At 42.0% G+C, this 27433-nt stretch overlaps 1 protein-coding gene across 2 annotated transcripts in view; it reads right to left on the bottom strand.

Annotated features, from left to right (window-relative positions):
• The window catches only part of DSCAM (DS cell adhesion molecule), a 403090-nt gene that overhangs the window by 55347 nt on the left and 320310 nt on the right, over positions 1–27433 (bottom strand). For both annotated transcript variants that reach the window (XM_058825080.1, XM_058825079.1), the window contains exons 19-23: positions 26016–26149; positions 12394–12547; positions 4428–4545; positions 3461–3624; positions 561–659 (exon numbers count right to left, since the gene is read on the bottom strand). In XM_058825080.1, coding sequence (XP_058681063.1) covers positions 561–659; positions 3461–3624; positions 4428–4545; positions 12394–12547; positions 26016–26149 — 669 coding nt within the window. The remainder of the gene's footprint in view (positions 1–560; positions 660–3460; positions 3625–4427; positions 4546–12393; positions 12548–26015; positions 26150–27433) is intronic.

The following is a 27433-nucleotide window of genomic DNA, read 5'->3' as shown; positions in this document are numbered from 1 at the left end:
GCAGATGGAAATGGTATCACAAATCCTTCAGGTAACCCAAGGAGGCATTTTAATGACCTAATAAAACTGAAACAAATCCCATGTGCAGGGAAAGATACAGCTCTCTGCTGACTGAAAGATACCAGGCAATGCATTTTGCCCACTCTGATAACAGCTTAAGTACAATTTTTTATGATGGCTTCAAGGGGAAAAGAAAAGGATGGATATTTCTAAGGACCCTTCAATCAGTAACAAACATATGATGAACCTGCACCCTCCAAAATGAGTGGTTAGAGATTACATATTTGGAAAATCAGATAGAGCAACTGTCATAACAGCTGAGGAGAAAGTGATTAAATGTGTGAATAAACCACCACAAAGACAAACTGCAATTTACTGAAAGCTGTTATCACCATGATAGTGCACATTAAGGGTTGACAGCAATACAGATTGTCTTGGTTTTTTTTTTTTTCCTTTTTCTTTCTTTTTTTTTTTTTTTTGGAGCCATTCATAATTTTCTACTAATCCTATCAACATATGATAATTTAGTAAGAAGCAGCAATTAACCTGAATTACATTACCTCGGATAGAACTGCCCCCATTGTCTCCAGGTATCCAGGAAAGAGTGATAGAGGAAGATGTAGTTTTGGATACAGTGAGTCTTGGCTGGTCTGGTGGAACTAGATGGGAAAATAGTTAAAAATAGAAAATGCAATCAAATGGTTTGACACGATGTTAATCACTTCTAAGAGTCATTTATCAAATAGCTGCTTTGAGTTGCAAAAAATGCAAATGATTTCTGTCAAAGTGTCTGTTTAGCTGACATCCTTGGTTAAGATGAGAACAGACAAGCTCTCATTTTTTTATTTAATTTTATGCCCAATTTTGTCTTTCAATTCCTAACCTTTGTTTTTCTCTGAATTTTTTTTGCATCTGTCCCGTTAGCCCTCAATGGCACATGAGCTCCCCAGCCATTAATTTTCATTTTTTTTGATATCTGTTTTAGGGAGAAGATAAAATTTTAGTGACAGGAAACATGTGCTGCTGCAAATGATGCCCCACTCATTCCTGTGTGTGCAGGCTATTATAGCAAAATGAAAAAAAGGTGCAAATCAAGGGCTTCTGCCCGTGCAAATGTGAGAGTTAATTAGATATCATAGATAGATTTGTGACTGGAGGCAGATCCAATCTTCTTCCAAACCACTGAGGCTTTTGGTATAAAGGATTCCCTACCCTGTCAGCACAGACTGGAAGCACTTCAGCTCTGCTGCTCCCCATAAACATTATGGGGGATGGAAGATCAGGGCTCCAAGGATCAGCTGCTGACTGAGTGCAGGAATAAAACAGGGGTTTAAACGCTCATCCACATCCCAGTTCCCAGCTTCCTTTGGAGGAAATCATGGAATGGTTCGGGTTGGAAAATAGCTTAAAGGTCATCTCATTCCAATTCAGTGCCATGGGCAGGGACACCTTCCGCTGTCCCAGACTGGTCCAAGCCCTGCCCAACCTGGCCTTGGACACTTCCAGGGATCCAGGGGCATCCACAACTTCTCTGGGCACCCTGTGCCAGGCCCTCAGCACCCTTACAGGAGGAATTTCTTCCAGCATTAAAGGGCAGAGAAGGAGCCCTGTCACATCCGACAAGTTGCACTGGATAGGGCAAGCTGGCACTAGGAATTGACACAGGGAAATGGACTGGGAACATTCTACTGTCAGAGAAGTGGAGAAAATTGAGCTTTGCTGCCTCAAGAATAAGGAGTGAGGTATGGACAGTGTCCATGCTTGCAAAGGATCAAGAAGCAGCAGCAAAAATGGGATGGAAATCTGGGAAGGAGAGACAACAGGATGGCCACAGCTCCCCTGGCTGGGACAGAGAGGGTGGTGGTGCCAGTGACCCATGCTGGCAGGAGCTGCCCTTGTCCTGACACAGTCCCATGACCAGGCAGGACAGAAATCCAGATTGCCCTGCTGTGTCCAGCATTCTGCTGCCAGAGAACATTGCCTGCTTTGCCTGTGATTAAGGGACAGCTTTTCCTGCAGAGTGAAACTCCAGGGAAAGCTCGCCACTGCACTCATGTTCAAGCCATCAGACTGCAGAATAATGGGTGCTGATGTAAGGCAGAGTCTGCTGCTTTCCGGCTATGGATTACTTCAAAGAGAAGTTGATTTTTTTTGCCCTCACAGGGCCAAACAGGGCTGAAGAAAACAAAACAGACAGTTTATACTCTAAAGGAAAATTCCCTTTGTGAGATGGATTTGTTCTGTTATTCTGAGTGACTTTGCTGAGTCCATGGGGAGAGAGTGCACACACTACACTGGCAAAGATTTATTGCAAAAGCTTTCATCACAGCTTCACCCTATCTACAAAAAATGGTGGTCCCACATATTAAAAGCCACTCTTTGTCTGTCCCTTAGGGAAGTAATATTGATTTGCTTTTAGTTGCTGCAGTTCAATAACAGCAAATATATGCAATTACAGAAGTACTTAGTGAAATATAAATGGAAGGTTTCCATTTGATGGTGTTTTTTCTCCCTACTTCCTGTCGTGGTCATGCTTCAAACATCACAGAAGAGCATCTTTAGTTTCTGTTGGATTGTAGGGAAGCTGATATATGCCAATATCTGCCGTGAGGTTTGTTCCAAGGCTTAGTGGAATGGTTTAGGCAGGGAGAGTGGGGGACTGCAGTGGAAACAACCTCTCTGTGCTCTCATGTGTTTGCACTTGAAGCTTAAATTTCACATCCAGGAGAGTTATGGTTCCCTCTGGTACAAAAATTTGCAGTAAATTGAAGCATTTGTAGGATCTGCTTTAGTGTAAGTGAGCAAGGAAATCTGCACAGGGAATTCTTCATATGTGAATACACAGGTTCTGCTTCACTTTAGTCTTGGTTTATATTCTTATATTATCCCTGCTTTTGTACATACCAACACCGTCCTGGATGCTCTTTGTGCTTTTCAACATGAATATAAAATGTAGCTGGAGAAATGCATTAGCTGATGTTTCATTTCCAATGCTTGCTCATTTTCACCTCACATTAAAATTCTGTGCCTGCATAATGAAGTTTTTGTGCAAGGTCTCAGTACGGAGGCAAATTTCTGCTGATAGTTTTTCAGGAGCTAAATGAAAGGCCTTCATGTTTTCCTGAATTTTGTAATATTAAAATGATACATGTGGTATTTGTAAAGAGAACGCAGAAGCTGATACCTTCTGTGTGAAGAACTAGAAGACAACGGAAGGCAAACACACCATTGTCAATCTTACAAAAACTCACATAGAGACTTAACTGAGTGTGTGAATTGTTTCACCTAAAGCACCATTTTCTAGATCATAAAATTCCCATGGCTGAATCAGGATGACTTATGTATGAATTTGGAAGAATTAGATTTGCACTAATACACACCAATACGAATACTTTTCATTTCAAACAGACACACCTTTAAACACATGGTAACAATTCTGAGGTGGATCCAATAGCCTTACCTTGTACCTGCAAATTCAAAATTATTTCATCTGAGCCCCAGTTGTTGCTGGCCACACAGCTGTAGTAGCCAGAGTCCTCTGCCTTCACAGTCCTGATGACAAAGCTGCCGTTGCTGAAGATGCTCCTTCGCCCATCAATCATCACTAGACTGGGTGTCCCGTTACTGCCTCACAGGAAACAAAGTGCATACATTAAAGAAGTTACAATCAAAATTAATCACAAGTGGGTTCTTTTTTCTTGAAGCAGCTAAGAGTGGAAAGAGAGGAAAAGGTGTGGGGTGAGGTGTTTCCCTTCAATAAGGAGTATTTGCTGTTGTGAAATATCTATCATTTGCTTAAAACCACACTTTTTTCCCAGACCCAGTGTAGCAAAGACAGAAATTCACTCCTTTCTTAACTTGTTATTTCATAAAAATGCTGAAATGAGGGTATAGGCAGTTCCTGGCTATGAAGTTCATCCTTATGAAATCACAGGTATTTATATCAATGCACAAGATGGTTCCATAGCACAGTAGTTTCCCTGCTTACACAGTGATTGGATGAAAATTATTGTCTATGTGTGTTTCCAAAGTGGCTCTGTCAGACTGAGAAACTAAAGCTGAGAACAGAATAATGGAAAATTAAATATGTGCAAGACATTTACTGCCCACCTCAGCACAAATCACTGTACCAGGCACTTTGCTCTCTCAGAATAAAACCTTCCTGCCTGCCTGAGGATAAAACAAAAACACTTCTAAATTTTACATTTTGAATGTTTACCTTTAGCCCTTCTTCATTATTTTTTGTCCCTTTGATGCCCTGTCATCACCACAGAAATGTCTAAACTCCTCATCTACTGTGACCAAGTGCAAATCACCACCAAGAGTCCTTCTCCTTCCTGCCAGTGACCCAGGATCAGCATCCCCACAACCCTCAGGATTTTAAGGAAATGGGATTTATCTGAGCAGCACATTTAGTTGCTGGTTACCTATCCTTCATCCACTTGACTGTTGGAGCAGGGTCCCCCACAGCTTTGCAGGGGAGGACAATGTCCTTCATCCAGGGCGTTGTCACCGTCCCGCTGAATGTCAGAATCCTGGCCGGGGCTGGAGGGAGACAGCAAGAGAGACTGAGGTGAGGTGTCCTGTCATGGATATATTTTATGAAAAATCCTTTTGCCAGGATTTTTTCGCCTGAGAAGCTGAGAGGCCTCAGAAACGAAATGTAAACAATGATTATCTGCTGCTGTGGAATGCAACAGGTGCATCTGGGATTGGTCTCATGTGGTTGTTTTTAATTAGTGGCCAATCACAGTCCGGTTGTCTCGGACTCTCTGATCAGTCACAAGATTTTATTCTCATTCCTTCCTTTCTATTCCTTTCAAGCCTTCTGATGAAATCCTTTCTTCTATTCTTTTAGTATAGTTATAATATATCATTTTCTTTAATATATATCATAAAATAATAAATCAGCCTTCTGAAACATGGTGCCAAGATTGTCATCTCTTCCCTTGCCCTGAGACCCCTGTGAACACCATCACAGTGTCCATTCATACAGCCCTTGGAAGGGAAATAGAGACACCCACAATTAAAGGGGGAAAGCCAAACCAATCTAAAAATGATGGTTTTAGGGTGCTAATTCCTTGTAACTTGTAATATTAGCTATTTATTCAAGCAAAACATCAGTTTCAGTACCTGGAAGACAAGTAATTAAAAGAGAGATGAGACATGGCATTGAAGAGTCTTTGTAGAAAAAGAGAGCAAACCCATCATCTTTACTAACTTTTATATATTTTGGAGTAGAAATTATGGATGAAAATTATGTCCAAGGGATGCTTCTCTCAACACTTCCAGCAAGAATTGTCCACAGTAGACAGGTTTCTCATAAAAACTAAATTATTGATACATCTCTTCTACAACAATTTTGATATTAAGGAAAATAAACCTTAATGAATATTAGTACATTGTAGAATCTATCTGAAATCCACAAATGTGAACAAACTAAAATCAGTTTTTATCAGCTCTCAGATCACCTAAATATAGATAAAGAATATCACTTGTGTATTTTCAGTTTAGAGATTATGTTAGAACTTCATTTGTTATTCCTCAAGAATGACCCCTGACAGAAATACACTTTCTGCTGGCCTCTAAATTATATATTTTAAAAGCACATACTGAATACAGATAGACAAAATACTTGTATTTTTAGTCCTGATCTACTTCAATCCTGCACACAGATCAGAACTTATACTTAATAACCCATTTTGCACCAATTAGGAAAACATGAAAATGAGACCCAGCATCAAATATAACTGGGACAGTTAATCTGGAAAAAGATTCATGCATAAAAGAACAGGCCTTGAAAAATTAAGCAAAATTACTTGAGTAGGCTGCAATGGGACTTGAGATATTCACAAAAAGAAAAGATTATACAGATTATACAATCAACTTGGACTGTGTTGCCTGTGTTCTCTTCATGCACTGTTGAAGGCCAAGCTTCTCAAGAGGTTTTTTTGTTTTAATCAAGAGATTTTTTTTCCTCTGGTCAAAATTTTAAGTAAAACACAAGTTGAAGATTTAGGTAACAGACAAAGTGAAGGATGGGTAATTGGCCAGCACTACTTTCCTAACATGTCCTGTCCTGGCTGAACAGCAGCTGGAGATGCCTGGCTCCCTCCTTGCAGAGCTCTGAGGTTTAACCCTTTCAGGACAGAGCTGTGGTTTGGGCTCTGGGCAGTCAGAAACTCTCATGGATCAGGTTGGTTTTCCACCTGATCTAAGATAACTAAGATAACATTTTCTAGATAACCTGATATCCTAAGGTGACATTTTCTGGAAAAGCCTTGCACAGGGCTGTACTCCCAGAAGCCATCTGTGTTGGGTTTGTATGGCCAGGTTTTGGTAGTGGGGAGGTCACAACTTGCCAAAAGCTTCCCCCATGTCCAGCAGACATGATGAGCTGTCTGTGACCCCAAACCCATCTTCCTGTGCTGCTGGGGAGGAGGAGATAGAGCTGGGGAGGAGGGAGGGGTGTGGGGAAGGTGTTTTTAAGATTTATTTTTCTTCCCATTATCGTGCTCTGATTTTGTTGGTAATAAATTCAATTAATATCTCAAATTTGAGTCTATTTTGCCTGTGAAGGTATTTTTGAGTGGTCTCTCTCTGTCCTCATCTCAACTCACGGACTTTTGTTGTATTTCCCCTCCCCTGTCCAGCTGCAGAGGAGAGTGATAGAGAAGCTCTGGTAAGTGTCTGACACCCAGCCTGGGTAAATCCACTACACCATGGGCTAATTAACCAAAGTAACTCAAACAGAAAAATGCTCAGAGCAGCCAGAGACACAGAGAGAAATGCTGACTCTGCTGACGTTGGTGTTAGAAGTCACATTTGTCTTCAGTGGTGCCAGGTTGTGCTGCAGGAGGTGCCTCGTGGCCCTCATGCCATCTCTGAAAAGCAGCAGGAGATGCTGTCAGCATCTGTGAGCATCTGGACTGCTCAGATTCCTGTCCTGTGCAAAATTCCCTCTCCCACATGAAGTCTGAAAACTCATTTAAAATTGGCTATTAATCATTTTCCCCATGGTCTTCCCACATTTCCAGTGTTTCTTGAAACATCCAGCTACTCCAAACTGCTGCCAGGTCCTGCAGGACAAAACATGTGGAACACAGGAATCCTGCTGAAGCCTTCAGCGTGGCATGGCAGCACTGCCAGCAAAATTTTTGTGTTATTCCTTTGTTTTTAATGGTTATTTCAGCATGAATTCTTCCTTAAGATCAGATGTTGAAAGTGCAACATTAATGCTGTAGCTCCTGGTTTTCAATATCCTGTATCCTTCATTTTACTGAGATGGGTGGAAGTAACATAAATCTCCCAGGAGCCTAAGCCACTGGTAAGATGATAGACCATGGCTCAGAAAATCATCAGAAAAGCACAGTGCACTATTTCTGTGAAAGCATCCACAGCTTTCTATGGATTTTCTCATTCCTTCCATGTACTGAGTGCTTTTAAAAGAAATGGTAAAACAGCAGGAAATTTTTCAAGACCAATTTTCTTTATAGCTGAACTTCAAATGATGTCCTGAGACTGCTAAAAGGTGCACAAAGAAAACTAGAAACAAAACAAATGTCAAGTGAAATCCACCTCAGAGCAATCGGTTTGAAATTCTAGCAGGCATTCATGAGGTAAGAAAGCCTGGGATCTCACAGACCTCTTTCTTTTGAGCCATGGGTAGTTTTGGAATCATATGGATAAGCTGCAGGGTTTACTTCTTTATTATCAAAGCTACCCACATGCCTACACACCTCCCTCCAGCCTTACATTTGATGGCATGGCACTGGATTAGGGATGTGTCTGTTCCTATTATTTTTACAAACCACCCAATTATTAATTGAAGATAAAAAGGTTCCTTCACAGAACAGTGCACTCTCTTATGATAATGCAGTTTTCCGCATGTTTGCTTGTTTAAATTACAAATCCTCTAACCTGCATTTACTGCCACAGAAATAGAAATGGGCAGAAATTCTTTGTAGGAGGATGTAACACACGTGGGTTTTTCTTCCTCCAGAGGACACAACTGTGGTTTAAAGGTGAACCTCAGAAGGAAACTGAATGAGAGCTTTGACATTTCACTGCAGTTCAACTTAAAAAAAAAAAATAAAAGCTCCACCAGTGAATACCCTGTGTCAGGAGATTCCTTCATTTAATTTCTCACAGAAGAGGGTGGGCAGGCCCTGGCACAGCTGTGGCTGCCCCTGGATCCCTGGCAGTGCCAAAGGCCAGGTTGGACACGGGCTGGGAGCAGCCTGGGACAGTGGAAGGTGTCCCTGCCATGGCAGGGGTGGGAGGGGATGAGTTTTAAGTTCTTCTCCCAACCCAAATCCAGATTTCATTTTTCCTGGTCTGATTCCCTCTGCCTTCTCCTGAATTTAATTCCATCCCCTCAGGACTCACTCCCTGTGTCCAGGTTCCTCCTGGAAGAGCCACCCCTGGAAGGTGATCCCTGTGCAAACCCTGCTGGGAATGGCTCCCAGTGCCAGAGGGCAGGGCTGGGTGGGATCTGGCAATGAGGAATTGTTCCCTGGCAGGGTGGGCAGGGCTGGGATGGAATTCCATCCCTGGATCCCTGGCAGTGCCCAAGGCCAGGTTGGACACTGGGGCTGGAGCACTGGGACAGTGGGAGGTGTCCCTGCCATGGCAGGGGTGGAACTGGATTTAAGTGTCCTTCCAACCCAACCCATTCCATGGTTCTGTTTCTAACATCCCCTGCGCTCCAGTCTGATCAAAGAAACAGAACAGCATGTCCTGTCATGTGAACCCCACATTTACATAAGTAAATGTTACTTAAAACCATTAAACACGCAAAGCAATGCAGACTGGGGGGAAATCTGTTCAGAATTCATGCTCAGGTAGCTCAGAAAACCAGGGGAAACTCAAAAGTCAGAGTTGTCCCCAGAGGATCAGATTGCCAGGGGTCTGGATCTGTTTTTGTCACACTGGCAGCAAATGCCATTCCCCATCAGTCATGGTCAGTAAATCAGAGGGACAAGTGCGTGCAAGGTTTTTTGTCTTCTGAGTACACTTGAAAGGCTAAACCCACTTCTTTCATGTCACCAGTGAAGAGTAATTTGAGGGGCAGGAGCACAGCTTGCTTACGTGGAGGCTGAACTTTCATTGCCATGATTATTTTCTGTTTGTTGGGGATTTTTTTTTATTATTTCTGTCAGTTAATTACAGAGAATAACAATCTGTTCTGAGAAATGAAGACACTAAAGAAAGAAAGAAATGCTAACTTGAATTAAGCTTTCATGTAAATTGGACTATCCATTTCACATCAAACCCCTATCTAGACATTCTCATTGTTCTCAGAGGAGTTCTTAAAGGGGTTATAATTAAGTTGACATAATTCAATTCTAAGTTAACTCTTATTAGCTGTCATGATGGTATCATTACTTGGACAGTTACTGTGCAGTAAGAGGAGCAAAAAAAGGAAGCAAACAACTACAAAATAATTGCCCACAGGATGGTTTTGCATTGGGAAGTTAAGGCAAAATCAGGATTTAACTGCTTCTAACCCTGAGATGTGCTGTTTGCTACAGATATAGTGTGGGGTGAAAAAGGTCTTTGAGGCTTTGAGCTCTGCCCATCCTTCCTCATTGTGCAGCCACTGCCCTCAGCACTGATCACCACTTTCTCCCGGCTCCCTAAAAAGCCCTGTGATGCATTCATAAAGGAAATTTTGTATGTGACACAATAATTTCTAACCTTGCTACATCCAAAGTTCATAAAATTGCTATCTATCAGTATTCCTAGTGCCCATCAAACCCTCAACAAATGGATTATTCATTACTTTTACAGTCCTAAGTGCATGTAAGAGGCTTTTCCTGAGCATCATCTAATGCTGACTTTATATTGGAGTATCACTACAAACTCTAAGGTTGACTGGATGCATTCTACTGTCCTTTGAAATAAAGTCTTCTTCAGATTGACCTGTCTATATTGAAGTAATTAATTATTTTTTCTTTTAAGTCATCTTGCCTTTCCATAAAAGTTATTTTTAAGTTCCATGACTTATTTGTCATCATGGATTATGTTATATAAGCTTCAGAGGAGCAGAATTAATTCTGGTAAGCTGGATCAGTTTAAGTCCATGTGGGTCAAGTTGAAACTTCTCAATTTTTGGCAAACAGAGAGCAATTGCACACTGCAATTCCTCATAACTTGAGGTCATGAATATTGGTGCCTGCAAAGCCTCAATTGATCTGTGTTAATCTTTGAACATTTCCCTCTTGGTGTTCATTTTGAACATTTCCCTCTTTTTAAAATGCATAGGGCATGGCAGAAGAGAACTTCTAGTGCATTTTGTGCAGGGTTTGCCTGCAGCCTCAATTTATTAGTACTGCACCATGTCTAATAATTTTTGCCCTTATTTGAGCATCTATTTTTTATGCTTGTTTTTGTTTGCTTTTTTTTTTCATCGCCACACATTGATTACACACAGGTGACAGCAATGGAGGAACACACTGAAATCTTTGCCTTTTTTCCTGTGTGGTTCTTTTATGATCTTCCTTCACTGGTGTCCTTGACACTCCTCATCTCCCTTTTAGGATCTCAGTTTTGGTCTCACTGATGTTCACAACGCAGAGCGCACTCATGCTACAATGGAAAAGCTCCAGATGTTTCAGACCTGAAGAACTCTGCGTGCAGCTTCTCCATATTGGGAAACTGTCATGTGTTCAAACAGTAGCCTCCAAAATCAGCAATACCATCCACCATAATCATAGAATTCTAGAAGGGATGGGTTGGAAGGAAGGTTAAAGATCATCCACTTCCAACCCCCTGCCATGGGCCACTGTCCCAGGCTGCTCCAAGCCTCAGTGTCCAGCCTGGCCTTGGGAACTGCCAGGGATCCAGGGGCAGCCACAGCTGCTCTGGGAATTCCATCCCAGCCCCTGCCCACCCTCCTAGGGCTGAATTTTTTCCCCAGTATCCCACCTAACACTACAATCTTTCTGTTTGGGGCCATTCCCTGTGTGCTGTCCCTGCATCCCCTGGCAATTGTCTCTCTCCAGCTTTCCTGGGGCTCCTCCAGGCCCTGCAAGGCCACCCTGAGCTCAGCCCAAAGCTTCTCCTGTGCAGGTGAGCAATGCCAGCTGTGCCAGCCTTTCCTGCCAGCAGAGCTGCTCCATCCCTCTGCTCATCCTGGAGCCTCCTCTGGGCTCTCTGCAGCAGCTCCAGCTCCTCCCTGGCTGGGGCAGCTCTGCAGCTGGGAAATCACCTGAGGGGCTCAGGGACACAATCCCCTCCCTCAACCCTGTGCTTAAGCTGCTTTTGATGCAGCCCAGGGTAAGAGCTCTGCTGTTAATCTACCAGCATTAAAGTGGTGATCTGCCAGCTAGACAGATAGGAACAGGGAGATTTCCCATGGTGATGGAGTTTGCTCTTCCATGCAGAAAGTGCTTTCATGTTGGTGGCACTAGGCTGAAGTTCAGCAAAGCCTTTTCAGAAAGAACCTGTCATCATAATGCACTAGACACTTTATTTTACATCTTTACATCATTAAACACTGAAGTGAAGACTTAGCAGGCTTGTAAAACTGTAAAGCCAATTAAATGTATCTAATTTTGCAGCTCTGGGGATCTGTGCATTTCTCTGCCCATCCTGGCACAGGCTGTAATGGTACCAAGTTGAGTAGTAAAAAAAAAATCAATTTGAAGACCCCATGTAGAGATTGAGTGGGATGGGACTCTTCTCACTTTGCTGCTCGAAATGTTAGGCCTCCATTTCCAAGCCAAGGTGCTCTAATGTTGCAAGCATCACATCTCAAAAGGCAGAATTCACAGGCTCCAGCAATATCTTTTAATAGAACAACTAATACAGCTGGAAATAAATATTCAAGATTTCAGGCACATTATCCTTTCATCATATCTGAAATAGAAGCAGCAAACTTCAAAGCTAATGCAAGTAGAGAACAATTGTTCAGAGTTTAGATATGTTAATCAGACCATTTTATACAGTAGATGGTACTTGTGGAGTACACAAGAGATATTACTAAGGAAAGGAATGATAAAGAAGTTACCTTGTACAGCAAGGAAAAGAAATATATTCAGAGGGGGAGAGGCATCATCTGCAAACCCCCTGCACCCAACAAGTGAAGATAAAAATGGCTCCAAAAAAGCAATCTATTCCCAACAAGTGAAGATAAAAATGGCTCCAAAAAGCAATCTATTCCCTTCTAAGGCAGGCTGGATGAGTTACCCCTGGAGGAGCACGTCATCCCCTCTCTGCTGACTCCAGCAAAACCTGGAGCAATTACCGCGAGTTGTCACCTCGCCTTTCGCGAGGCAGCTCCTGAGAATTCCCACCCTCAGCGAGGCCACACCAGCCAATTCTGCCAGTAATTAGCAGCAGTAATTAGGCAGCAGAAGCCTGGCTGGCTGTGGGCAGCTGTCCCTGTACCTTTGGCCAGTGGCTCCACGGTGATGATCTCGCTGCTGTTGCCTCTCCCCGCAGCCGTCACGGCCACCACCCACACGCTGTACTGGCGGTTCCGGCTCAGGTTGGGGATTCTGTAGGAAAATGAGTCGGGAGAGGCTTCAAACTCGCTGATCACCTGTGGTGGGAGGGAGAGACAAATGTTTCCAGGCTAAAATAAGCAGTATTTGGAGAAAATGTGAGTGCTACAAAGCCTGTTACTTCAGGGCTCTGCGGATGGGTATCGATTGCTCCAAACAGATGGCAGATGGCAATAAACAGAGCAGACACAGTCACTTGTTGCAATCCATTCATATTCAGTGAATTTGTGCCTGTGCCTTGTTTACAGATTGGTTTTATTCAGATTAGGACTTTTATGTGCCATTCATTTTTACAGGGTTGGATAAACAATGGAAGTGGATAAATATGGCTAAATTTTACCGTCAGCAGTTCTGACAAACTGATTCAGCTCTACACAAAACTTTCCCAATGGAGGATTCATTGCTGCATCTGCTGTGAAATCTGGAGTTTACTATTTCTGTCACCTAGAACCTTTGATGTTCTTTATTCCTGGCTTTTGGTGGCTTATCTCTTCAGCAGTGGAGCGAAACCAAGGAATAAAACCGTGCTCTGTAGTAGACTGTTCAAACTTCCCCCAAGTCTAGTTTTGTTTAATCACGAAATTACTTCCATTCAGAGACTCCAAGCTGAAGGTCATCTCGGCCAGTTGGCTGCATTAGCAGGGAAGGACAAGTGCTGGAAGAAATGCCAGCTCAGTGTCTCCTCTGTCACTCAAGTGCCTGGGCCCAAGGGCTGCAGCAGAGCCAACCAGCTGCTCTGCAGTCCCTGCTCATCCATGAGAGCTTCTGCATCCTGCTCGCAGCAACCTGTGCAGGGCAAGGTGTGGAGGAACACTGAGATCCCTCTGGGGGCTTTGAGAGCCTCAGCACACCCTGCACAGGAAGTGTGAGGAGGGAAATCTCAGCTCTGAGCAGTTTTACAGCGCTCAGTATTGCCACTTTTATTTTTGACACGGACTTTGTGATGCCTGCAGGTAAAAACAGAGGGGTAATGAAGCATTGGGATGAATAATACTCACTTCCCTGAGCAGTGCTGAGCCTGGTAACGGCTAACTAACACTAGGCTAAAAATAATTAGAGGGTTAATGACGTAGAAAAGAAGATTTTAGCAGGAATCAGCATTAAAAATAATGCATCAATGTAATCTAAACTGGGTTCAGATTGACAAAGTGTGCAAGGAATCTCTTTGATATACAAATATCTGCTTGAGGTAAAGGCCAATTCCACCTGATTAGCATTTCAAAAGGTACATTGACCTGAAAACATTGGAATACGTAGTCCTTCAAAGTGAATTCCAAATAAATAAGAGATGTTTCTGAGATATCATTAAACACCTCTCCATGTGCACTGGCAGTTTCAGCTGCTGAATGGGTCACTGCACTTCTCTGCTCCTGAGCTGGCCTCTCCTACAGCCTGGGGAAGAGGGAGTTCATCTCCTCTCACATTTGAAACCCAGAGTGAAGACATCTGTCTCTAAGCCAGGCACCTCAGCTCCCTTCAGAGACCATGCAAAGGCTTCTACAGGAACACATTTTGTTCCTTCCATGGACAGTGATTTTCCTGGGAAGACTGGCTTGCTCCAGCAAAGTTCCCCAGGCTCAGAACAAGCCCAGAGGGGGAACTGCTATATTTTCTAGCCAAACCCATTGCCCCTTTGCTTGTCAAAATGCCAAATTGGTTTGTCCTATTTAGCCAGAGTTTGCCTGGGTTCCCACTTGTGATATGAAGAGGTCAATGCAGCCAGACACCTTTATTATTACGTGAAATATTGCAGCAGGTTTTGAGAACCATCTGCCTTGACATTTACACAAGAATATTGGATAAATGCCCATAGCTTGACAGGCTGGATCTTTGTGAGGTCATACATAAAAATTAATGTATTGATCATGGCAGAGGAAGCTGAAATTTAATATTCATGAGGCAGCATTTCCTACAGTTAATTTGAAAGTCAAACAGGCCAGGCTGTCTCTGGCACTTAGGCTGCACTCATCAATGCACTTACCTAGCACAGGTTCCTCCTAAACCACCTACTGACATGGACAGGGATACAGAACTTAGGAACAGCTAAGCATCACAGAATTCCTCAGAATTTCCACAGAATTCCTCAGAATTTCCACAGAATTCCACAGAAAGGGCTAACTTTCATTCCAGCAACCATCAGCTCTTTCTCACTGAAAAGAGTTTGTCTATCCTAAAGATGGACAAGCAGTAGGATTTTCTGCTGTAAAGCTTTAAAAATGCTTTGTTTTCAATTCCCTTCTTTCTCCCAGCATCATTCATCCATTTGCATCTGTGGCTATTTTAAATGTAAGTTAATTATTCTCAGAATTAATTTAATAATTGAATCTGGTAAATGCATCTTCAGTAAATCAACCATTCTCATTTTCCTCAAACAAGCTGCTATAGCAAAAGATTTTGGTTTCTAACTGGTTAACACACATCTTGTTTTTCCTCAGCTCACATTCACTTTTAAACACTTGGGGATGCTTCAGTGAAAAAGAATTGATTTTACTTTAAACTTTTGCCTGTCATTTCAATTAACCTAACATGCCAGAGACTTTGATTACACAAGAAGAAAAAAAGGCAGCTTTGTCAGCAAAGAGAAGATTAAAAAACTGAAATAAGAAATATTTAAAGGAATGTCACCTTGTCACATATTGGCCCATGAATGTACCAGTATAGAACATAAACTGCTGTTCAATCTTAGAAGCAGCAACATGCTTGCTCAAGGGATTTTTGTTTCCTAATTGCTATTTTTCTTCAGCTTTTAGATGATGGGTTAATTTTTCTTCTGCCTTAGCTCACTGCCTGAGAAGGAGAGACAGAGATCAGTCTCTGAAAGCTGGCAAGGGCTGTAAAGAATAAAACGAAATCAGAGTCCTTTATCAGGATGCAGTCAATCTACTTCCCCAAGCAGGCAATGGCAAGAGATGCTGAGGAAGAGCTGGTGCAGGAAACATCATTTTCCTCTGCAGCTTGAGCCCTATTGGTGTGCATTTCTTAGTACACTTTGAAGCAGCATGCCATCTCCTGGCACTTCTGACTTCTTTAAAGCACAATTTAATAGGTAATGTGCATAAACTCTGATCCCTCTGCTTTCTATTTTTAATTGCTCGTCCTTAACACAACCTGGGAAAAATTCAGAAGAGTGCTATAGAAAAAACCAAATTTCTAACAGTATTCCAAGCACTCAGGGAGTTTCCCAAGCAAGGAGTTAAGGCAAGAGAGAGCGTTTACTGTGGGCTGGAAGATTATTTGGTGAAAGGTAGCCTGCACTTTGCTTAGAGCTGGTCCCACACAACATCTGATTAGATAAGTGAGCTACAGATCTCTATCTCTGTTCTCTGCAAGTTGCAGGAAACCTGGAAGTGAACTGGGAAAGCCATATAGAGACTTTAAGGAGTGAAAAGGAAGACACAGCCCAAGCTTGTGGTGTGTGTCATGAAGAGCATATACAAGTTGGTTACCTGTGTATCGGCTGCCTCATGCTGAAAATCAAATATAATATATAATATATAATATATAATATATAATATATAATATATAATATATAATATATAATATATAATATATAATATATAATATATAATATATAATATATAATATATAATATATAATATGTTACATGTTACATGTTACATGTTACATATTACATATTATATATTATATATTATATATAATATATAATATATTATATATTATATATTATATATTATATATTATATATTATATATTATATATTATATATTATATATTATATATTATATATTATATATTATATATATTATATATACTACCTAGAGTGGGGTGTGTGTTTGCACTCCAATTTTAGGTAGAAAATATGGCACCATCTAAAAATACATCTGAAAGGACTCTGAGAGATCACCTGAATCTATCTTTCTTCTTTAAACCAGGTTCATCTGTGTCTGCACAATTTCAAACAGATGTTTCCCCAGCCTGATTTTGAAGACTTACAATAAAAGGAGATTTTGCAACTCCCTAGGCTGCACAATCTATTCCACTGCTTGACTAATCTCATGATTAGAAATAGGTTTTTTTTAATCTAGCTTGAGTTTCCTGCTACAGTTTCAACCCATAGCTTCTTTTCTAGTCCATTAGGAACATGAAGAATAGATTATTACCTTGATCTTTGCACCAGTCTTTAATCTACATGAAGTTTTATCGTTCCTTTCCCCACCAGTACCCTTATCTTTTTACAACTAAATAACTCTGGTGCTTTCAACATTGTCCAGAAATCCCATTTTCTCTATCAGTTTCTCTAATAATATCTTCTGTTATCCTTCAGACTGTCTAAAGATGGTCCATAGCTTTCTCACTGTTTCCAAACCTGCACTCAACAATTCCAGGGATTCTCATTTGGCTTTTCAGGACAGGGTTATAAAGGCTGCTAATGTTCATCTTGGGAGGCACAATAACCTCAAAATCCTCTTCTGAAGAATCAACAGAATTGCTCTCTACACAGTACTTTTGCAGTTGGTTATTCAGGGTACCCATTTTCTTGCTAAATTTTATCCAATTTTTTCCAGACCAATTTCCCAGTTCATCAAGACCTGCCTGAATGGTGTTTCTGTCTCCCATGTACATGCAGTCCCTCCCAGCCTGGTATTCCCTGCTAATTGAATAGGCAGCCTCTCTATTTCATTAGCCAGGTCAGTAATGGAGCCACCGAGCAGAGAGGGCTCAGGAGAGACACTGAGGCTGCTCCCTCCTGCCCACAACAGGAACCACTGGATTTTTTTGCAGCCTCTCATAGAACAGCCCTGAGTTTGCTCTGTCTGGCCTGAGTTAAATCAGTGAAATAGTGTTTGCAGAGCTGGGTCTCTCTCAGCAAACATCCCTCCTTTGGGCTCAGCTCCACTGCTAAATGGGAGAGAGCCAGGTGATGAGTTGAGCACTCCATCCCAGTGATCCACATTGATTTTTAACTCAGTTTTGTGATGCTCTAAATAGCTGTTTTCAAAACAATTCTGCTTTGGAGGGGCTCATGATAAGCAGTGCAGGCTGACATCAGTCACCATCACATCCTGCTGGGGCCAGGTGCTGCTCCTTGGGCCCTGTTTCATAACTGCTACAGATGAGGCCTAGAACAGGCACTGAGCCTCATGAATAATTAAAGTAAGTCTTCAATTCTATGTGGTAAAAACACAATGATCTCCATCTTTTTGTACAGCTCCATCACAGAATTTTCTGTCTTGCCCTTCCTCAGGCATTGCTGGTTTTGGAAACCACAGAATCATCAAGGCTGGAGGAGAATTTCAAGTTCCACCATCAACAAGGACCAGTATCACCCCAACCCCTGTCCCCAAGGGCCACAGCCAGGCTTCTCCTGAACACTCCCACAGACAGTGACTCCAAACCTCCCTGGATAGACCATTTCAAGGCCTGACCACTCTTTCAGTGAAATTTCCATCTCCAATATCCAATTTGAACCTCCTCAGGTGCAACTTTAGGCCATATATGCTCATCCTTTTACTCTGGACATTGCAGAAGAGACCAACCATTGCTAAAAGTTCTTTTCAAGGAGTTTGAGAACAATGAGGTCCCTCCTGAACCTTCTTTTCTCCAAACTGAAGAACCCCAGCTCCCTCAGCTCCTGCTCCTAAGATTTGTTCTCCAGACCTTTCCCAGGACACAGTCCATCACTTCAAGGTCCTTTTGTGATGTGAGAGGCCCAAAACGCCACACAGAATTCCAGGGGCAGAGAGTACTGAGATGTTTTATTCTAAAAATCACATTTTAGAGTCTCCTGGACACACAAGTTATCCAGTACTGGGAGCTGCACCAAGTTGTTTCTACCTGGAAGCAAAGTGGGGTAATAAAAAAATCAATGTCTGTATTTATAGAGAATGAACTTCAAGCTCTGCATCCCTGAGAAGAACAGACAGAGCCCTGCTGTGCCCTCTCAGTGAACTCCCTAAAGATGTGAAAGTCTGCCTGAGGTCACAAATTGTACTTTTCTTGAGGGCTGCTGGCTTTTGCCTTCCTTTCACAGATGGACAGACTCTCAAAGCTCCAAATAACCACTAATCCTGGACCATGGTTTCCAGTAAGGCTCTCGGCTGCCACTTTGGTCTAACAATGGTTTCTGTTCAGGTGCTGGCTCATGTTTTGAAAGGTGGCATCTGTCTTTCACTCATTATTGAAGGTAACTGTTGGAAACAGATGCTGTGCACAAAAGTGAATGCAGCTGCCATATAACATTGTTACTTCATTTTTCTTTTTCACCTTAATTGTGGAATTAAAATGTCAGAAAGTTTCAGATAGAAATTTTGGGAAGAAGAGAGGCAGCTCCCTGCCAATCCAAAGAATCCCAGAATCCCTGGGCTGGAAAAGCCCTCCCAGCCCATGGAGTGCCAGCTGTGCCCCATGGGCACCTTGTCCCCAGCCCAGAGCAGTCAGTGCCACCTCCAGGGGACACCTGCAGGGATGGGCACTGCAAAGCTCCCTTGGGCAGCCCCTGCCAAGGCCTGAGCTCCCTTTCCTTGGGGAAATTCTTCCTGATGTCCAACTTGCACCTTTTCTGGTGCAATTTGAGGCCATTTCCTCTTGTCCTCAGAGCAGAACCTGACCCTCACCTGGCTCTTCCCTCCTGCCAGGGAGTTGTGGAGAGCCAGAAAGCCCCCCCTGAGCCTCCTTTTCTCCATGATAAACACCTGGAAGTTCCTCAGCTGTCCCTTAATTCTCATTTCCAGGTATTACAGCTGGAAGAAAGCTCACTGTCTGGATTTCCAGGTAGCTCATTTAGGGTCCACCACCTGCCTGTCCCTTTGGAGCACCTGGAGAATCCCTGAGCCTCCTGAGGAGGGAAGCAGCCCGTGGTGTCATGGGCTGGTGACCACAGGAAGGTCAGGACACCAAGGACTTATTGTCAGAGGGTATTGATATCCCTGGGTGTGAGACGAGGTGGTGAGACGAGAAGGGAGGTTTATAAAAAAATCAATACTAAATTTGTTTTGGTAGGGCTTTACAAGGAGACCTTTTAAAAAATCATATAAACCAGCACATCTTCAGAATCAATTTATACTCTGTCACATCCCCTCCTGAGGTCTGCTCTCTGACAAAAATAAGAGAGGTAAAAAATGTAAAGTTGACAAAGCAATTAAAATAATGAATGCACTGTGTTTGGGAGCTGGCACCAAAGATGTGAAACAATGACAAAAAGGCTAAAAATAGAACATGTGGTATATTAAATAGACACATTTTAAATACTGCCCAATATAAGGTTTTAAAATAACCCCCAAATTATGCACTATTTCTATGCTAAATAAAGCACAGAGGAATTAATAAGCATAAATATCTTCACGCTGTAAAAAGTGCAATATAGATACAGTGATAAATAGTGCTTGTAATACACAAATCAATGAACATATATTTAAAATTCAACCTTACAGAATCTGCTGACTCTACATAAACTTCTGTTCAGCAGTAACTTTATCTACTTCGCCAACTTCTGCCAGCTACTTCTCCCTTTTTTCCAAGAAACTTTCAGCATCCTTCTAATCACTGAAAGACTTACAGAATTTAACAATAAATAATTTCTGCCTTATAACTGCATCAACTCTATTTTCCAAAGTTTTCTTTTATCCAAGTCCTTAATCTGGAGAGGAAATGAGGGTCAGAAAGTGTGATGCAAACCCAAAGTTGGAATTTAGACACATCCTATGCAAAATCAAGACAAAACTTGTGTCTGCCTGAAAGAATTGAGTGGAAAACACCTGGATGATGGGAATTTATGACAGCTAATAGTTTTAAGATCTAGCTTAAGATAATTGTATATATTTCCAGATCTAGTTTATGTTGCTGGTTTAGGATAAGCATGTATACTTTCTCTAAGCTAAACAAAGAGAAGGGAAATTTTCAGAAGGAGATTTATCCAGTTTATCACTGACAACTAGCTTCTTTCCTTAATGAAAGGAAATCCTTGATGACCCCAGAATAAGTACTTGTGACTCTATTCAAGGTGACTGAAGTCAGATTAATTAAATACCACTTAGAGTCTGTGAATTACAGACCAAGAGCAGCAATTACTCTCCTCTTCCACACAGCAACCCCAGAGACTCCTGTGTATGCTGGTTAAATCACATGATTTATTTTCCCTTAGTGGGTTTAAATAAAAGCAAAAGAATGAAACAAATCTAGAAGTTTAACAGGTTTAAGAGTATGTTTCTCACAGTAAAATAAGCAAATAAAAAAGATCAGCAACTGTCTGCCTCAGATGTTGGTCAGTTTCCAATATTGATCATGTTTTCACATAAACTGACTTTGGTTTTCAAGTTTTGACTTGGGCTTTGGCCAAATATAAGATCATTTCTCTCTTCTCCATCGCAGCTTTGCACCTCTTCATCTACCACCTATTCTGATTCCAACTGTCTCACAGAAATATTTCCAGGCCAACACAAATCTTTGCTGGGCTTTAAGGGTTTGGATATTTCTACACCCTTTGGAGAAGTCTAGAAATGTAGATCACAGTTTCCAAAGACTCTTTCCAACACAGGTACCTGGGGCTGACTGTAGGGTTTGCACTATGAGATAATTCCTAATCACTGCCCCTATTTCAGCACTGGGGTCTGCTTTGTGCTCTGGTTCCTCATCCAGATAATTCAGTTTATCATCAGGGATCTTTGCAGGAATATTCTCACTCCATTCATCTCATTCAACAGTTCTGGAATTTCTTCTCCTTCCAGTCCTCAGCCTTCTGGTCTTTTGAGACCTCAGTCAAAGGTGGGTTTGAGGGACAAATCATCTCTCAGCAGAATCCCACAGCTAAGCAACAGTTTCATCAACCAACATTTCAAAGTTACTGTCAGGATTAAAGACCAGAGAATAAACTGGTTCTTCCTATATGAAATCTAAGGTTTTAAATATATACCTGTATGCTTTGCAGGTTTTTGTCATATTTGCCAATCTTTGGGTCCTTGTGCTAGAAAGTGAGGTAAAGAGCTGAGAAAATACAGACCAGCAAAATCATTTGGGTGTCAATAAAGAGTTATGGCATCATCCAATCAGAAATACACATATCAAAGTCTATTTTGACTTGTTGATTAGCAAAGTTTAGTCATTATGGTTGTTGTTGCTGTTTGGGTTTTGCTGATCTGCTGGTGGGTCACTCACTAATAGAAGCAAACACATTAAACAGGATTTTCCTGCTGTTCCCAGCAAAGCAGGTCCTTAATTTGTGCATCACTCTGTGCTTCCTCCATAGAAAGCCTGGAGATTAATGGAAAGGAGTCATGTAAGTAGAAGTGCACTATAAAAGGATAATAAATGGAGACCATTCTCCTTTCTCAGTGATTTTCCTTTTCAGGACACAGTCAGTTGGTTCTTGTCTTTCCTCCACTCATGTGGAACTCAGTTAAGATGTGAATTAAGGTGACCTCACTCCCAATCTCTGACTTCCTGATAGTGAAAGCTAAAAGCAGAACTTGCTTGGGAGACAGTGCATAGAAAGTGCTCAGATGGGAAAGACGAAGAGTCCTGTCAGTGGCCTAAAATGTCATACGAGTTTTATAGGAGACTTTTAAATTATGAGACATCTTGGTATTAATTTAATGTGTCTCTTTTCCTCCAAGGGTTGCACATTAACTCTACCACTGTCTGGTTTCCCTTCTTTTATACAGATTTGGACCAACTTTTCCAGTTTTAAACTGCCTCATAGTAATAGAATTGAGGTTGGAAGGTTCCTCTGGAGGTCACCCAGTTGAACCCCCTTCTCAAAGCAAATTTAATTGCATCAAGTTGCTCAGGGACAGGTCAAGTGAAAACTTGAAGATTTCCAATGTGGAGATGCCACAGTCTGGGCCCCAGCTTCAATATTTGACCAGGATCTCATGGTAATATTTTCCCCCAGCTGATCAGAATTTCCCATCTAAAAAATTCCCTGTCCTTGTGCATAGGCACTTTCTCATCAAGAAATCCTGATCCTTAACCTTCCTTCTCCCGCCCTCAGCACTCTCCTGCTTCTTTAGGAGAAGCTTTTCACCTGTTCTGAGATCAAAGTTTCCCAGGCTGGCTAACCTGTGTGCCACAGCCACCTTTTCCAGACACTTTCTGACATCTAAATTTTATTTAATTTAATCCCATTGATTCCTCCTTAAGCATTGTACTGACCTGAACGCAACAAGAGGTCGGTGGCTGTTTTTAGGGAGGATTTTTTTGTCTTTTTTCTTCAGAAAATCCCCAAATCTCCTTTTCTGTTGCACTTGAAAAGCCCTGGCATTGCACAAGTGCTGGAACAGCCTCCTGAGGAGGGAGTTAAGTTCAGCAGGAACTGAACCAGCCTAATTTCTGTGCTAGGATTCAAATTGTGTCCCCTGTGGGTGGCACCATGGAGGAAAATCCGCCTGGCAGGGTGGGACAGCAGTGGCAGAACTTCCCTGAGACCTAGGCAGGAGGAGTGCTATGAGCATCCTGCCAGAACAATGGGAATCACCTCTCTTAAAAGGAATCTGGCCACCGTGGGAACATTACAGGTGGTCCTAAAAAGCCAGATCCTACCAAAAGTTGGACATGGATATGGTAGAAAGTGGGGAGAAGCAAAAATATAGGCTATGAGTTAGCACAAAGGATAATTTTTCTAACTTAAATTCTGGCATATTCTGTTTCTTATATTTGAAGAACGGAGGATCCATGAAGTCTCATATTTCTGTATTTTCTCCTACATTTTCAGAATATAAAAAGAGAAAGTTTTGCCTAATTATGCCTGTAGAATACTACAGACACAACAATTAAACAGTGTGAAATTGGATCCTTGTTTGCCCTTTATCTTGGCCAGAGAACAGACTACAGTGGAGAATCTTTTCCATTTTTCACACATTAATCGTATTTGTGGTTTGAAACATCCCAGGCAAATACTGTCCTTAGGGCTCAAAATATTTAAAGAGGAAATGCTTTTTGTTCTAGACAGAAGCAGCAGAAGTTTTAAAAGCTTCTGTCTTTGCAAAGCAAACTGAACAGTGCAAGAGGCAGCAAATCTTCATTTTATAATATGTCAGGCTTGTCTAAGTGTTATGTTTGTAATAAAAATATGCACAATACGACCAAGAGAATTAATTATTTTTCCTGTTGGTGACTTAAACAGCAAAGCAGTGTTCTTGTGTAAAGGACTGGTGTTCACCTGTCTAAAGTCTATTGCATGGATTTGTTCTCAGCAATAAAATACAATCAGCAAAGAATGCAGCCTCCCCATAAATTTACCTTTACCCCAGTCCTTTTCTCTTTCTTTTCACTGATGCCTGAAAACTGAGTTTGCCTTTCTGCTTGAATAGCAGACTTTTAGCAAAGTTCTTTTGCAGCCAGGGCTGTGAGTGATGGATGAAGGTTTTAGGGCTCCATACCTGCAGCTACAGCACTTGCTACTGATGGTGGCAGAGGAGACGATAAAGACACAGGTCTTTTATTTATTCTCCTCCTCACCCTAATTTAGGGCCTCTCCCTCTGTCAGCTACTTGTCTCTGCCAGCAGTGAATCAAACAAGAACTTTCCTGGATATATTAAGTGTATCTGCACAGCAGTGTTGGCATTTGAGCAGCTCTGCAGCAGGCTGGATTCACTGCAAAGCAGCTCTGAATAAAACAGCTTTTTTAGCTCACAATCCCTCTCAGAATAAAAGATAACAAAGCATTTCTGTTAGAAATAAAGCTGAGGGAGTGTGTCCTATATTAAATATGTCCTGAGGGCTTGCATTTGTTTAAAAATGTCCAACTTGGCTTCTGGAAACTGAGCCCCCAGTGTGATCCCTGCCTCACTCAGCACACAGGGCTGATAGAGATGATCTCTGCAAGCCACAGCTCCTGCTGATCTGCAGAGCACTGGGACAGGGACACATATTTATATATTTATATTGAACATATTTATACATATATCTGTGTGTGCACATATGCATTTCTATGTACACACACCTGCATGAGGGTAACAGCAGGATCATGGAATCACAGAATGCTTTGGGCTGGAAGGGACATTAAAGATCATCTGTCCTGGGGGCAGGGACACCTTTTAGAGCTATCCATGCACACATCAGCAATGAATAAAAAGCACAAAAACCTCCATGTGCCCCTACCTGGGGCTAAGGTATGGTTCCAAGATGGTTCATACATACCCCTGCATAATGAACACCACAGAAATACAGCAGTAAGATTCTGTTCAGGCCAAAAACAGCAAAAAAAAAGGCAACTGTTCTTGTCATTGTCCATCTCTGAGGTGCTCCAAAAGGTAACCACAAAATGGGAAGTTTTGTCTGTTAGAGACTCACATGGTGGAGAATAATATTTTTAGCTGAGGATGTTTATTTTCTTGGGGATGTAAATACAGGGAGAAGCGTTGCTAGCAAAGCCCCAGGAAGCAGCACTGCAGCTTTGTACATGGAAGGTCTGTGGAGAAGGCAGCAGCACCATCTGGTGTTCTCTCCAAGCCCCCAGAGAAGTTCCTGATCCCCACTCACAGCTGTCCTCTAAACTCTGACCTCTTTAACCACTGAGTGCCATAGAAAAGTAAGAGCTAATGAACTAATCACATTTCCAAATGTGATGGAAAATCTCCAGCTAGTTTACATTTAAAGGTGTGCTAAAGATGGTTTGGTTTGCTACAATTATGAAATGAATGGATTTAGGAGAAAGTAGTCCCAAAACATAAATCAGAGAATCAAACAATGGTTTGGGTTGGAAAGGATCTAAAAGACCACCTTGTTCCAACCTCCTGCCTTGGGGACAGGGAAATTTCCCCAAGCCTGAAGTACTTTTGGAAATTTCTGGAACAATATTTTCCTTTCCTATCAAACCAAGATTGCATTTTTTACGTTTCGTGGGAAGTTCTGCTTAAAACTGCAATCCAGACCTTGGATATAACCTAAATCCAAACGTCAGATATAAAATAAATAAGTATCCTTTTCAATCCACATGAAAATAAATATACATGGGTATTTAAAGAGAGCAATTGGCCCTTGTGTTTAAAGATTGCTGAATTTCATTGTGATTCAGACAGGAAGAAAGATAACCTGATACTCCATTCAAATTTCCTCCTGTCACTTTCTCAGCAAGTAAAAGCACATAGGGCTAGATTGGGCAAATATTCCAGGCATAAATAAGCCTATTCACAAGAAAATATGTTTGTTTGTTTGTAAGTCATTATGTTCCTTCACACATGAATACTCAAGGCAAAAAGGCAGGAACTTCAATGGAAGCAGGGTGAATGAATACACGCCTCCAGCTGCAACAGGGCTCCTGCAGCTGGTCCTGGAAAATGGAACTTGATATATTCTAAACCAACCAAACCTCGAAAAATACTTCACTTCAACTGCATATTTTGAAATTATTTGTATAATAGGTTTTGAACAAAAATCTGATAGGTGGGATAAACCAAACTCCACTCTCACTTTGCTCTGCAGCTCCAGGATCTCCCTTTGGCCTTGCTCAGGGAGCAAAGGGCAGGAGAGGAGGCAGCAGGGAGAAGATCAAGGGCTGGTATCTGCAAATGCTGTGTGTCAGCCCTGCAGGGAGGGGCTGTGGCACTTACTGTGGGGTAGGGGTGGGAGCAGAACACGGTGTATTTCCTGATGATGCCGTTCAGCTTCAGGGGAGGCAGCCAGGAGACAAAAACCGTGGAGGCCGAGGCAGCAGCTGCTTTAACTCCAGCAGGAGGACCTGGAACTGGAGAAGCAAAGTGTATTAGAGGGGCCCAAGGCAGATATTCCATCATCCCAGTGTAACGGAGGAGTTAAGAGGAAAAGGGGAGTGTGCTGCTTTGGTGGCTGTGCCCCCATGGGCTGAGATGGACACTCGGTGTTAGGGAGCGTGCCAGGGAGAAGGTTTGGGGGAGAAACTCTTCTTCAGAGGGTCCCAAAGCAGAACCTGCTACTTATGGTTAAACTTTTGTGGTACATCCCCTCCAGCCTGCATAAAATCACAGAATGAACCCAAGAATGGTTTGGGTTGGAAGTGAACTTAAATATCTTCCAAACCCTTGCCATGGGCAGAGAGACCTTCCACTAGACCAGGTTCCTCAGATCTCCATCCATCTTGGCCTTGGACACTTCCAGGGATGGAACATCCTCTGAGAAACCTGTGTCAGGGCCTCACCACCCTCACAGTAAAAAATTTCTTCCCTAGACCAAAATTTCTTCCCACTAGACCAGATGGAACATCCTCTGAGAAACCTGTGTCAGGGCCTCACCACCCTCACAGTAAAAAATTTCTTCCCTAGATCCAACCTAAACTCCCCCTTTCAGTTTGAATCCAAATGCACACGTGAAAATATCTTGTCCGTGATCACAGAAATTGCCAAACAACACTTTATAATAAATAGCCAGCTTTGAACACACAACCCAGGCCAAAGCGTTACAAATAATGCACGTGTGGACAGTTTAATGGACATCCAGAGCAGAGCTGTGAATTTAATGAAGTGCAGGGTAAATGAGCAGTTTGCACTGCCTGGTGTGACCCATGGCCAGCAAGTGCCACAATGGATGTGTGAGCAGACATCTCCCCTCACAGAGTCCTTGTCCCCCGCCCTGCCCTCAGCAGCTCAGACCTCCCTCTGGCACTGCACAATATCTATTTCTCTAATTACAGCAGCTATCTACATAATACACAATAATACCAAGTTATCACAGAGAAATAGTAAAACTCGTCAAACCTCCTGTCTAAAATCAGTGGAAAAAAGCTTCAGCTCAGAAATGCTAAAATCTTGCTGTGTAATCTTAACCACATCCCTTTGCAGCCCTGCATTTTGGGAAAGGTTTGATTTCACGAGCATATGCTGTTTTTCAAACATACATTACACTGTACAATTCTCTCCAGCTTTGCAAACACTCTTTTACTAATGTGCAAAATTGCTAGATTTATTTTTCTGCATGCTGGAATATCACATTATTCACAAGCTTGTACTCAAACAAAACAAGGGCTACATATAATATCAGAATAAACGGGTTTAAA

This window comes from Ammospiza caudacuta, chromosome 2, assembly GCF_027887145.1.
Source record: "Ammospiza caudacuta isolate bAmmCau1 chromosome 2, bAmmCau1.pri, whole genome shotgun sequence".
Taxonomy (NCBI): Eukaryota; Metazoa; Chordata; class Aves; order Passeriformes; family Passerellidae; genus Ammospiza; species Ammospiza caudacuta.
This window is presented reverse-complemented; position numbering and strand designations above follow the sequence as displayed.